Raw genomic sequence first — 13,422 nt, 5'->3', positions numbered from 1 at the left:
AATAAACGATCTAACATTCGGACCAACGATGTGTTGGATTGAACACTGCCAAACGTAAGCTACATGTGTGTTCAACTTGGGTATTGTGGGCCTCATGCAGGAGACAGGATGGCACCGGTTTGTGATGGCGGTCTGGTGTTCTCTCATTCCCCCGCTTCCCCAGTGCTTAGTGGGAGACAGGTGTGTTCGCTTGTGGGACCGGCACTCATTTAATGGGGACGTCTTTTTCATCATCAGTCGCTGAAAACGGATCACAGTTTTCTTAGCTCAACCATTCTTTGTGTTGCAGTTCAATGCTGCTATGAGTTACCTAGCATAAACACATATGTTATTGGTTATGTGTAATTGTGTATGGAAAGAACTAGACCCCTTCTCCCCTGGTATCCGCAACCCCCTCAGAGCTACGATGGATCCTCGCTGACCTCACAGTACTCACTGGCCACCATCCAATCGCGGGATAGAGACCCCACGAGGAAGAAATGCAGACGCATACAAACGTGAGGTGGGGGAGTAGAGCCGTCATTGTTTGGCTTGAATTGAATTTCCTGCCTAGGTTCCTGCAGGGAGGCAGGAAGGGGGCGCGAAGGGGGCCTGGAGAGCTAAGATAGCTCTAATAAGGTGGCCGTGTGCAGACCGGGCCCTTCCTGCCCAGCAAGGAGGCAGGCGGGTAGGCTGCGGCCTTCCTGAGCCTCCTTCCAAGGGGTGAGGCAGCCCTTCCTGCGAGTATGAGCAGGGCGCTTCTCCAGGCCAGAAACCGTCCTATTGTCTCCTCTGTCCGGGCGGTGGCGACACGGATGGGACAATCTGTACCAGAAGAATTTCACTGCAGGACCATAACAAACAAGATGCTTTAATCTATTTATATCCTGAAAACAGACGACATGGATCAGATGCTTACTATTTTCAGAGCATGGGCCACAAGGCAGATGCTCCTCCGACTTAAGCTGCAAATTAGTCGTTTTCCTGTCCTCCTATCCGCTGGGCTCTTCCTAAGGTCCATCGGAACCAGACAAGTTACAGTGGAAGTCCAAGAATTAAGCAGAATTGCAAATGGCCAGTTTTCCTTTGGCTCATTGTATGGATGTTTTATCTGTTTCCAAGCTCTGCCAGGTTTGACAGATAACCTAGTGTGGCACTGAAATGCAAGCAATTTGCCCAGTATCGCACACCTAGTGTAGCAGAGAAGCTAGGTTTTAAAACTCTGTGTGTGGTCAGTAACTTGACGAGTAGAAACGATTCAAAAGTTGAGGCTCTTGAAGGGACGAGTGATTTAGATATATTGTGCCCTTCTTTTTTCATTTCACCTATCTCCCTAAAGCAGAGACCATTTCACTCTAGCACTCATATTTGCCTCTCTGTTGAACGTTTTTTTTTTTTTTTGGCCCAGTATTTTATTTTTTACCTTCATTCGTGTCTCCACCTTCCCTCCCCTCCGAATTTGTTTATTTTTTAATATTTAAAAGAATGAAGCATGAGCTGTGAAGAGGGCCCTTTATCCACCTCGGTCACGTTTTTTTTTTTTTTTTTTTGCTCTGGGGTTCAGGGCTGCGAATTGGAAAGAAAAGCCTTTTAAGCCTGGGACACGAGCGCCCTTATCCAGCCGCCTCTCTATGCCCCAACGTCTCGGAGTTAACCAGGCCAGCTGTATGCTAATGAGGGAGGGCCATTCAGCTTAACTCTGCTGCTTTGAGGAAAGTCAGCCAAAAGAACGTAACCTTTTGTTGGAGGGAAAGAAAACTCATTGCACAGCACCCCCTCGGTTAAAGAGCCGTAACAAAAAGCCGCCCTTTGTAAGGCAGCAGCCTCGAGTGCGGCTGTAATTTATCTTCCCAAGGAATTTTTTTGTGATCTGTAGTTTTTGTCCCTACCTGGAGCAGCTGCCTCTCCTTTGTCATGCTTTATTTGCATCCTGTTGGCCGAGATTATTCATTTTTGTATTTTTTTTATTTTTAGGGCACCTTCTCCCTCCTTCCCCAAGGCACACAAAACCCACAGCAAACAAACATGACCACAAAGACAGCCGACATCTGCCTGGAATTAGCTGAGTAAATAAGAGGGTGATGCCATCGGCAGGTGGGCCAGGTAGAGAGCTCTGCGGTTGGCGCAGGGAGAGAGCGTGGGGTCCCTGTGGAGGCTCACGTAAATCTGGTGCTTGGCAGAGGTGGCAGGGCCTATCAGGAAGGGCAGCGCGACCGACCCTGGTCGTGCCCAAGCCAAGCAGCCCCTCATCAGCACATGGTCGCACATTCAGCCTCTGCTAAACCATGTCCCAAACAGCCCCATCCGGCTATGCCTCAGTTCCCAAATATACGCTGGCAGGAAATCCACTTGAGGTCTCAACTTTTTTTTTTTATCATCAGTTGCAGCATCCGTATTTTGAATATTTAAGTATGTGTATTGTGTGTGTGATTTATCTATATATAAAGGGGAAAAACAAAGTACATTCTATTGGTTATGGAAAACCCTATAGACTACAACCGTCAGCAGTCCCACGGTTCAATTGGAAGCTTTTTTATATTATTTTGGGAAAATAGCGACGTCATCGGTTGCATCTATAATAATATACAAGACAAAATCCAACTCAGCAAGATGGCTGAGCAAGTTAAAGCCGATTTCATACCTGTGCAGTGACTTATAGGTCACATAATGGAATCCCAGCTAGGCTCTTTTGTCTGTCATCCTTCCGAGGTGGGTAAATTAAGTACTACTTAAACGTGGCGATAGGAACATTTTACCTCGCTTAGAAACAGCAGAGGTGCTGTATAAACAAACACACATTCTTAGAAAAAAGCACATCTGCTGTTTCCAGCGAGGGCGTCTGCTTTGTGAAGTCGGACTAAGCCCCACACGTGGCTGGCCCAGCCCGACCAGCCTGTCAGACACGTGGCTGTGCGGAGTTCGCCCGCCTTGTGTCCGGCCCAGTCGGCCTGGACCTGGTGCCTTGTTTCGATGGCTGGAGTCCGCTCCTACCTCGCCCCTTCCTCTCCTCGGCCGGCAGGTGGCGCTCACGGCCCAGCTGCAGCCTGGCAGGTCGTCTGAGGTAGATCCCGTGCCAGAGATAAGCGGCAGCTGCGGCCTGACCTTCGGCTAAACAAACACGTTCAGTGTGATAGGAGACGGCCCGCCAGGCGCGGGGCCCACGGCGCGCCCGGCCTCGCCATCTGAAGGCGTGAAACCCAAGCCCGGACCTTCAATGTGCAATAACGCGGTGTGAATAACCCGGCCCTGTCGGGCAGGGGCGGTGGGTGAGATTTTAAAGTGGTGGGGCGCAAACGAATTAGCATACAGCACCATAGCGAGCGAGCGCAGCGAGCGAGCCCGAACCCCAAATGGGGTTTTTTTTTTAAAAAAAAAGAAGAAAAATCGTGCATTTTCAAGCAAATTTGAGAAAGCAGGAAGGTTAATAAAGCAATTGTGAAAATGCAGTTATTACATTAATAGATGGCATAACATAGGTAGCTGCTTATTCAGTATTACCACAGAGCTTCATACATTCTGTCCTATTATGCTCAGGTGCTGAATTCAGACTATAAGACTCATGGAAATCTCAGCTCTAAGAGTAGAAGAAGTTGCACAGCAGTGTAATGGTTGCCAGGCTCGTTCCGCAGGTGGCGGAGCGTGGTATTAGCATGTTGTGCTTAACGCCACGCTCCGACATTCCCTTGTAAATATGCCCCTAACTGTGCTAGTAATAAATATCACTGGATTGTAATTAACAGCTCTGGGAAGAGAATACATGTGCTAGCATATGACAAATTCTCCAAGCCAGGAGAAAGTTTACAAGGTCCAGAGTAAACATTAAATGTCACTGAGCCAGGAATAAATTAAACGGAATTGCAACACTCTAGGCGCGCTATCACAGAGGAACTAGATGTCACCAAAAGACCCACGTCAGCGGACCAAGAATAAAATCATAAACAGATTCGCCGGGCCAAGAATAAACATCCTTGGACCTCGAATAGATGCGCCATGGGGGAGACAAGTTGTTGAACCGGAAACACATGTCGATAGACACGGTTAGTTAGCCCAGAGACACAAGTCACTGGATCGGCGACACCTGGCATGGAATAAAAATAAATGCTCCACTGGGTTGTGAATAATGTTGCTTGGAGGGACATAAACTTCACTGGGTTGAGAATAATAAATATTTTGGACTCTGATTAATACACGTCAATGGGCTGGGCATACGCATCACTGGGCTGGAAGAAATTTCACTGGGCCAGGAAAAAAAAAATATTCTTTGGGCTGATGGAAGTTTCAGAGAGCTACGAACAAAGAACATTCTGCCGTAAAACACGGGCGGAAAACCATTAATACGAACAAAGGGCATAGCTGAACGAGAAATAATTACACAGCCAAAACCTGTTCCTTTAAAGCAACTTCAAAGTGCCTTTACTCCCCATATTAAAAATAGATGACTCACAGAATTAGTTTAACCCGTGTGGAATAAAAATATGCATAAGATTTAAGAATGTAACTGTTCAATTACTGAGGCATAACAATGGGCAGTCAGCTCTTTGTTTTGAAATGAAAGCAACCACTGCAAGGGGTTGTCACATGGTCAGCGCTCCGACTCCCTTTGATTGCTGGTCTCATGTGGCCATAGCTTTGCATCAAGGTTCACCCAGGGGCTGTGGACATTACTGTCACCTTATTTGTTGCCCTGTCTGTATGTGCGAGAATGAAAGTAAAACCGGCACGGTGCTGCTCGTGAAACGGGCGCCGCGCTGGTAAAGCATGTTTACAGTTATTATTAACATATGGAGCAGGGCAGTTTCTGATATTTCAAATATCTTAACTAACTAGACACCCTCTGCGGAGGAACGCGAGTGTAAACATTCCGAGGATGAAATCATTATAAGGAAGGGCGGCTATCACCTGGGTCACAGGGGACCCTCCTATCCGGGTGACCCCCCCCCCCCGCCGGTCTCCCTCTCGCCAGTGGCGTAACGAACGTGGGTGGGGTATGCAAAGTACATGGACGCCCCCCCACGCACCGGACCCAAACAGGAGCTTTCAGGCTCGTCCCTGCACAGTGCTGGAGGGGGCCCTCTGGAGCTCGCCCCCTCCCGTCCCGCGGTCCAAAGAAACTCAGACGGACACCGCGGTTCCACCCTGACCATCGACTCACTGAGCTGCCTGAGCCTGCCTCCATTTCCAAGCACGGTTCCTAACACTTACAAATGATATTTTATTTAGGTAGAGACAACCCCAGTCACACTTGATTACCAGAAAAGTCGTTGATATTAATATGAATGTCTAAATAATGAGGTATTTTTATATACCGCGTCGTGCAACCGTTCTGCCTCTTCTAGGTGCCGGATCTTATTTCATGACACCCAAATATCGACCTCAGAAGGATGGAAGGCTGAGTTGGTTTTCACAGTGTTCGAACTCATCTCCTACAGCAGCTAGAGTTTAACTCGCTGAGCCATTCTGAGAATTTAGATTCCAGTCAGCCATAAGGTTTGGAAGCTTATAGCGACCACCTACCCCTTATAAAGTATAAACCGAGCAGGCTAGTAGTATCATGTTTAATTCACAGCGCTACGAAGCGCTTGAAGCTGTGTGACAGCAAAGTGGAGACGCAAACGATGTAGAAACAAACATTTACGTAACTCCAAGGAGGGAGCCAGCTTTTATTAGTAGTAGTACAAAAGTCACCCAGGGTCTTGGGAGCCCAGATAAGTTCCTAATGGTGCTGTCTCAGGCGAGACGCCTGAGATGTCGTATTTCGGTCTTTGAACCATGAAGGTGACAGAGATCTCTCCCGGCGCTGGCAAGTACAGTACAAGGCTGACAGGGCACGAGGTGACAGCGCCCTGATAGATTTATTTATACGAGCTTATCGGAAGTGAAAGGAATGCGAGCGACACTCGATGTGCTGCTCCTTGAGAGATGTTCACACCGGACACCGGCCGTGGGGGGGCTGGAGGCCTCGCCGCGGGGGAGGAAATTGCCGCTACTGGAGGAGGAGCTCACCTTGACATCTAGCAGGGCCGTCCGAGCCCTTATAAAAAGTCAGCCGAGAGGGCTCGCGCACCACACTCAACACGTCATTGAACCTGCTTCCTGCACTGACAAGCCTCAGGTACACTGGTGATGAAAGCCCCGGCGCTCCTCCTGGCGCTGCTCTGCAGCCTGTGCTCTGCGGCAGACAGCGGGGAAGGTAAGAAGCGCGCGGCGCTCTGTAGTTTGAACTCTTAGAAATGCCAGGCAGGGTTGTAGGCATACATTATTGTGACCATTACATAGCTAAGAAAACAGGTATCACTAGTTTGGACAGTCATGGATGAAAAACAACGCAACACGTCTTACGGTTCAACCTGTACAAGGGCCGCCCTCAGGAAAAACCTCAGGCCACACGTGTCGTAGGATGACCACGTGTACACAATTTGCCTCCGTCCACAGTCCGTTGAGGCTGAAATCCGTTGTCCGGTTTGATTCCTTTAAGTACACCGCCACGCGAGGTGTGTGTGGCGCGGTGACGACGGACTGCCAGTGCGCACCTGCTAACGATGATGGCCAATCACTGTTCGCATAAGCCACAGTGATTGGCCATACCCTGCGTGGCACCCAATGCCTGGTTTGCAGGCTGCGCGGTGTCTCTCAGCCAATCCAGAGACGCTGCAACATTAGCAGCGCCTGAATTGGCTACAGCACCGTGGGCACAGACAGGGCTCGCCCATAGGAGAGACCGGGGGCTGCTGCATGAAGCAACCCTCGGCCTCTCGGGTCCCCCTCCCTCGCTCTCCTAGCCACTGGCTGACTGGCTGACAGTGCGCATGTTTGGCAGGGTCATAATCCAAACTCGAGTATGCGCCTACGCGCCGCTGGCCTTCAGTGTGCACTGTCACTCAAACGGAGTGCTCGCCCCCGGCCCCACCCCCTTCATCGGCCGGTCCCACGCTATTGTAAGGAAAGGAAAACTGACAGCGCTGCGTCACTGCTAGTTACGTGAGCACTGCAGCCGCGGGTCCAAGCAGGGCTGGCTGGTGGGGCTACGCCCCTACGCCCCAATGGACGCACCGCGGCTGCTGTCGGGGTGAATACAGTTTATTCATCGCGCGCATCAGCCGCGCCTCAGCCAGGGCGCGCGCTGCTGTTTGCCGCGTATACAGCTATCCGCGCGCTGGGAATGCGGCCGCGTGGACTGTGAGCCGGACACGTCAGTGTGCTTTTCACCTGAGTTTATCTGCTGAAGTAAGATTATTTTTTACTACACCTTTGGTGTATTGAGGGTCCATGAAGGCTTCCTTAGTTAAAGACGCGCACCTCCAGAAATAGGTCATTTGCAACTGAATGATTGGTCAGAGAAACTTGAGTGTATGTTTTAGGTGATTGCTTGGTGTCCAACACGAGTCGAGGAGGGTCGGACGCGTGCCACATTTATGATGTATGCTCATGCTATGGGTATAAACTGCATTCATTAGCACAGTAGGTTACCCGAAAATAGGTTGGACCTACTACCTTGGACAATGTTGGTGTAGCTGGCCATACACTGGTTTAAGGCATTGAGGCATTAAACATATGGGTGATGGTGTGGTGCAGACGGTATTGGCATGGTGTAGGGTGAATACAGTGGTTCACATGGTGTACAGACAGATTAAACAGCAGGTCTGAAAAAGTCGAAAAAAAGCTTGTCTCATTCAGTTGAGTCATCCATTTTACTGCATTTAGTGATGAGGGTGTAAGAGCATGTTTATGGCCAGATGGTTAAAACAATTTTTTTTTGATCTTTCAGACTTTCATCTTTACTGATGGCGATGACGAGGAGCTGAAGAAGCAGACGGGTAAGTAAGGTGTCGTGCATTGTGACCAGCAAATCCCGACTTGTATGTGAGAAACCTCTCCAAGGCTGCCTATGGTGTAAGGCATTTTGCTAAAATATCTAGCAGGGCATGCCTCTTCCAAGGTACCCTGAAGCAAGTGCTGCCTGGGGACACCGGGCCTGTCCTGGGCACAGGGGTGGAGTTGTGAAAGCTGCTTTCACACCCTAGGGCACCCTGGTGCAGGCTGCCATGGTAGCAGCAGTGGCCCAGTTTCAGCCTCTCAAACAGCCATGTTGGGATTGTTGTGGATGAGATGGCCTCTTCCAGAGTATAGAGGAGTGACCCGGGAGAGGACTCCGCTGTCTTTAAAATGGTGTAGTTAGCAGCTCATTCGTGCTGGCGGCCCCTCGCCCTCCTTGAAATCTGGGGGGCATGCCAGTACTGTTCCAGCAGCCCTCCCTGCGGTCACGTCCCTCTATTCTCCTCCATGTAAATGATTCCCATTCAGCCCCTGAATCAATCCCCCCTTTGAGTTGGTGCAGCCAAGTAACAGGTGGCCGCAGCTGGGAGAGTCCACCGTGAATAGAGGCGGGGTTCTGGCAACGCCCAGCCAGAAACCACTCTGGAAGGGAAGGAAAGGGGGCTGCCTAGTAATTAACCCTTTCTGGGCATTGCCACCACTCTCCAGCATTGGCGGTGCTCTCGCGCCTCTTTGTAATCCGTCTTGAACCGTAACCCTACCTCAAACAGCTGCCTTCTCTTTCCTTGGCATCGGCCGCATTGATAATTAAACTAAGTAAATGGCTCAATTTATAACAAAACTTCGTTCTAATCGCGGGAGGGCTCCCAGTCGGATGGCATGAAGGCAGGCCTAGGGGCATAATAGCTTCAGATTTTGTTGGCACACGTTCCTTTTTCCAGCGGTGAGGGAATCCCCCACATGCCCACTCCACCCCGAGAATTTGGTCTCTAAGTCCAACAGCACGTGTCTGTTTGAGGACTGTGCAGGGTATTAAGACACAGAGCATTAGGCCTCTGTAGAGAACATGCCTGCCTCTGCTTACAGCTATTGCCAGTGCAGTCTGTAAGGCAAGCTGAGGTAGCTGCCTTGTGGTGTCTCCAGCAGGGGGCGGCAAAGATAGCCCAATTGAAGCTAGTAAGAGGAAAAAGGTCTTTTTCTGGGAGTAGGGGAGTCAAGCCCATCTTATTTGGGCTTATTAAAAAAGTGATTTCGGGAGCCACTGTCTAACCTCTTTGTTTAATTGTTTACAGCAAACGTCATCAACACAAACTGCTCGTCTGCTCACAGCCGCCAGGCCCTGTCATGCAAGATGGCTGTGGAATACGACAAATTTATCGAGTCTGGCAGGAAGTAAGTTTTGAATGTTGCTGCATGCATTGGGTGCCAGTATACTGAGCTGGAGGCCAGCTGTTTTAGCACAGGAAATATATTTTGGGGGAACGAAAGGTTGACGCTAAGACTTGTACTTCAAATTCACATTTGGCCGCACAAAATAAGCTGTGGCCCCGTTTTTAATCTTTTGACTGCAGAACTAGCATAACGATATATCAGTTTTTCTGCTTCTGTCACGGTGGCTAAATTTTTACTGTATGTAGACTTTTAGGCCCCTTTACAAGGCCAAAGGCTTCTTACGTCAGTCAGTTTTCTCCCTTATCCATATCTGTGTAAAAAAAAACACACACAGGCTTAAGGATTGTCCAAGCTTCATAACAAGATGCTGAATAGAAAAAAAAGTGGGGTTTAAATGTATGAGCAGTGTTAAAAAAAACGACCCCAAGTCGGTTTCTAAGAAAGTAAATCAGTTACCAAGTCTGTATTATGACAACTTAGAAAGAGGGTCAGCCCTGCGTTTTACGGTGCAGTAATTAAACTACACAGACCCTCAGTGAAGCATTTTGTTTAGAATACAATGTGTCAGCGGTCAAACGGCGCGCCGAGTGGGCGTGCTCGCGGCACACAGCCGCACATTTTCAGCCCCTTAGTCTCCCGTTGATGGAGATCACATCCACAGATGTGTTTCTGGCCGCCTGCTCGGAAATCGAGTGGAGCCGCCGATTCCCAGGGGCCTGCGCGGCCGAGGGCGGACGGGGCTGGGGCGGCATCTGCAGGGACTGGGCTTCTATTAACGCTGCCTCTGACGGGCTAATCCTTTGCTTCAGTGGTGCGAGAAAACCGCGCTCCGCTTCCACCTGGTGCGGGGCCTCAGCCTCGGAGCCGCTGCATGTGTCACCCAGTCATGGCGGGTCCCGGCCGTGGTTAGTTATTAAGATACAGGGGCTAACTAGGCGGGCAGCGCGCGAGAGCCGTATACACATTAAAACGTTAACCTGTCCGTGGTGGCGGGGAGGAGTCGGCATTTGATGAGCTGGAATGGTTGTCGGGGGAGGGACAGCCTTCGGATGACGCAGTCTGCCAAGGAAGGGGACACCTGAACACAGTCACTTGGGAAATACATTATTTTACCAGGCCACACATGACTGCATGCAAGGATTCCGTCGATTCTGCTCCTTTCCCATAGACTTTGTACCCTGGCTTTCCTTTGTGTCCCATGACCTTCCGTGTCACGCATCGCACTACTCTCCACCCCCCCACACTTTGCAGAGGACGTGGTATCTTCCCATGCAACATTTGGAACCCCGGTAGTTTATGGGCGTTGTGCTAACTTGTATTGCTTTATATTGCCTTGCCCATGGGCACCGCACAGTGCTACCCCCCGGGTCATATGGCCCGGGCAATAGCCTGTTATTACCCCCACAACACTCGCAGGGCCACTGGAATTATGCGATTACGCGGTCAGGGTGGTTTCCACACCTGCTGCATAATCAACAAAAAACATCTTTCTAGCTTAAACGGTTCAAAAGTTACTAAGAACGCAGTGACATGTTGCTGCACAGGGGAAGGCCCCCTGTAACGGTTGTCTGGTCACCTTTCTGTAGCTTATTGTTATATTTGGGTGTTAAACTGATACTAATGAGGTGCAACTAATGTGCAGACAGTGTTAACAAGTTTTAAAACTAATTAAGTAATACTATCACAAAATGTGTTACATAATGCTGCATAATTTGCCTTTCTTGCCGCATAATTTCTCAAGGACGTGCCAGTGACTGGACATCTGTGTCCTGTGGTATTCCACCCTGGCATGGACCTTGTAACCAGCCGTTCTGGGACCTCATCAGACATCTTATGCCCAGTTAAGCGTGCAATGCACTTTCAGTGAGCTGATGGTATAACCGTATTCGTTAACGCTCACATTACATGTAATATTGGCTTGCTGCAAATGAAATGGGGTCCTAATGAGGAGCTTGGACATTTCAGGCTTTTAAAAACGGACGAGAGATATAAACAACTTAAAGCCAATTTTCTTTGTCTAATTCTTCAAGTATAAGATGATAGGATAGATGGGATCATGTGATGCTTCGGAAAAATGCTTATTTGACCTGGAAATCGGAATTTTGTGATAACTTGTACTTAATCACTTGTCTCTAGTCGTTACTATGCTCACCATATGCCTTTGCTTCTCTTAGGTGGTTTTGCCATGTGGACGACGATAACTATGTGAACGTCAAAACGCTAATAAAGCTGCTGTCTGCTTATCCGCACACCCAGGATGTTTACGTTGGGAAGCCGAGCCTTGACCGACCCATCCAGGCCACTGAACGAATCAGCGAGAGTAAAACGGTAAGTGTGCAGCAGTGGGTGCCCTGGTTTGAGTGCCTACAGAGGACTCTTGAGCCTTCTCTGAGAAGTGGGATGAAGCTTGGGAACCAGTAAATGGTATTTTTAGGTATCACATAAATAAAAACCTAGTATTAAATGAACTATCCCAGCTGGTTGTCAGAGTATCACATAGTCTTGTAAGGCCATGCATAGTTTCTCAAGTAAGGATGCTGGCAATTTCAAAAACCATACATGCTTTCGAAGCATATTCACCTGCGGTCGGTACATGTGGAGGCTACAGGTACTGAATGATTTGGAGTTACACTGCGGGACCTGTATCCTGTTTGAGGCATGTTCTACATGAAAAGATGTAAATCCACATACGTATCGTATTTTATAGCTGGCATTACTGGTGAGAGAAGTAGTAGCAATACAATCCAAAACAATGTATAGAAAAAATAGTCCTATTTCAGTGGCAGAAGGAACTCTAGATTCCATCACCTAAGGGTTTCTGATTCATGGTATCACTTTCCATGGACTGTGCAGTGTGGTAAAGATTCTGTTAGGGATAAAAAGACAGTAGACAGTCTAAACAAGCATTCTATTTAGAGCAAACGTTTGTGAAGATAGGTCAGTTTATGGAATATAATTTATTTCCTGATTTGGTTTCCAGCGTCCTGTTAATTTCTGGTTTGCTACCGGAGGAGCGGGCTTTTGCATCAGTCGAGGGCTGGCCCTGAAGATGAGCCCCTGGGCCAGGTAAGAAAAGTTCTATTCTACTGTCTACCACCTTGTTTGTCTACACTCCAGCATTTCCAACTTAGGTCTACCAGGGCTGGGTCTGTGCCAGATTTTCAGAACTATTGACTGTCATTGAGTTCTATTGAGAGTATTTGTATGTGTATTTATCTCACATTGAGTTTCTGAAAATTTGCCATCGATTCTACTTTGGATACCCCTAATTTTCTTCCTAATGCATCCTGCTCGCTCAGAAGACATTTTAGCTCTTGTTGTGGTGCACGGGCCCGATGAGGAATAGTCCTCGCATTTATTCTGTAGTTTGACGATGGGTAGAAAAAGTAAAGGGCGTTTAAATCTCTTTACCAACAGGTGCAATGTAGAAGAACCATGTTTGGCTATGCACCTGATTAAAGCTTAGTATTTGCAATGCTGATGATTCATTGCTTAATTTGAGCCAGTGCTTACCGGTGCTCAGCACCAGCACGTAATTGTCAACACCAGCACTTGTGACAGCCTGCCACATGGTGGCGCTGTTTGGCTGTTTGTGCAATTTAGAAAAGGGCACAACAGTTGTTTATGAATACAAGGTACATCAAAAAGACGAAATACCGCCAAGCTGTTCTCATAGTTGTTGGGGCCTGGAATAGCCTGAATTGACACTTTTAGGTGTGTGATTAGTAGTAGTTGTGTTGGTACTGCTATTGGCGGCACAGGCTGGGGCAATGGATGGTGCAAGCTGCAGTGGCCCACTGACGAGAGCCCCGGCACTTATGATTTTACAAATTAAGCACTGTGATGATTCCTCTGTCCAGCCAAAGTATCTTACTATTCAGAGATTTAACCACACGTTGCTCACCTGTATCTTTACATTCACAGTGGCGGCCATTTCATGAGCACTGCTGAAAAGATCCGCTTGCCTGACGACTGCACCATTGGCTACATCATAGAGTCTGTGCTGGGAGTGAAGCTGATCCGCAGTAACCTGTTCCACTCCCACCTGGAGAACCTGCACCAAGTGCCCCAGTCTGAAATCCACAAGCAGGTATGTCTTGGCACTGATGTGTGAAACTCAAGTCACACGGGGAGCTAGGGACAAAAGCAGCACTCTGGCATTCAAAAGTCACTACTTAGGAGGGTGGACATATTACAGAGATGTAATTCTTTATGCTCGTAGAGTGGTGTTACTTTTATGCATAAGGCAACCGGTGCTTGTATTTTGCCACAGCGAGA

General features: G+C 48.6%; 1 protein-coding gene across 1 annotated transcript in view; it reads left to right on the top strand.

Moving 5' to 3' along the window:
* Positions 1-13,422, top strand: part of LFNG (LFNG O-fucosylpeptide 3-beta-N-acetylglucosaminyltransferase) — a 30,236-nt gene that overhangs the window by 13,272 nt on the left and 3,542 nt on the right. Inside the window, exons 2-6 of the mRNA XM_085629216.1 lie at positions 7,745-7,793; positions 9,045-9,144; positions 11,319-11,472; positions 12,125-12,210; positions 13,069-13,234. Coding sequence (XP_085485342.1) covers positions 7,745-7,793; positions 9,045-9,144; positions 11,319-11,472; positions 12,125-12,210; positions 13,069-13,234 — 555 coding nt within the window. The remainder of the gene's footprint in view (positions 1-7,744; positions 7,794-9,044; positions 9,145-11,318; positions 11,473-12,124; positions 12,211-13,068; positions 13,235-13,422) is intronic.

This window comes from Triturus cristatus, chromosome 10 (genome assembly GCF_964204655.1).
Source record: "Triturus cristatus chromosome 10, aTriCri1.1, whole genome shotgun sequence".
Lineage (NCBI taxonomy): Eukaryota > Metazoa > Chordata > Amphibia > Caudata > Salamandridae > Triturus > Triturus cristatus.
Note: the sequence above shows the minus strand (reverse complement) of the source record. Positions and strands in the feature narration are given on the sequence as shown.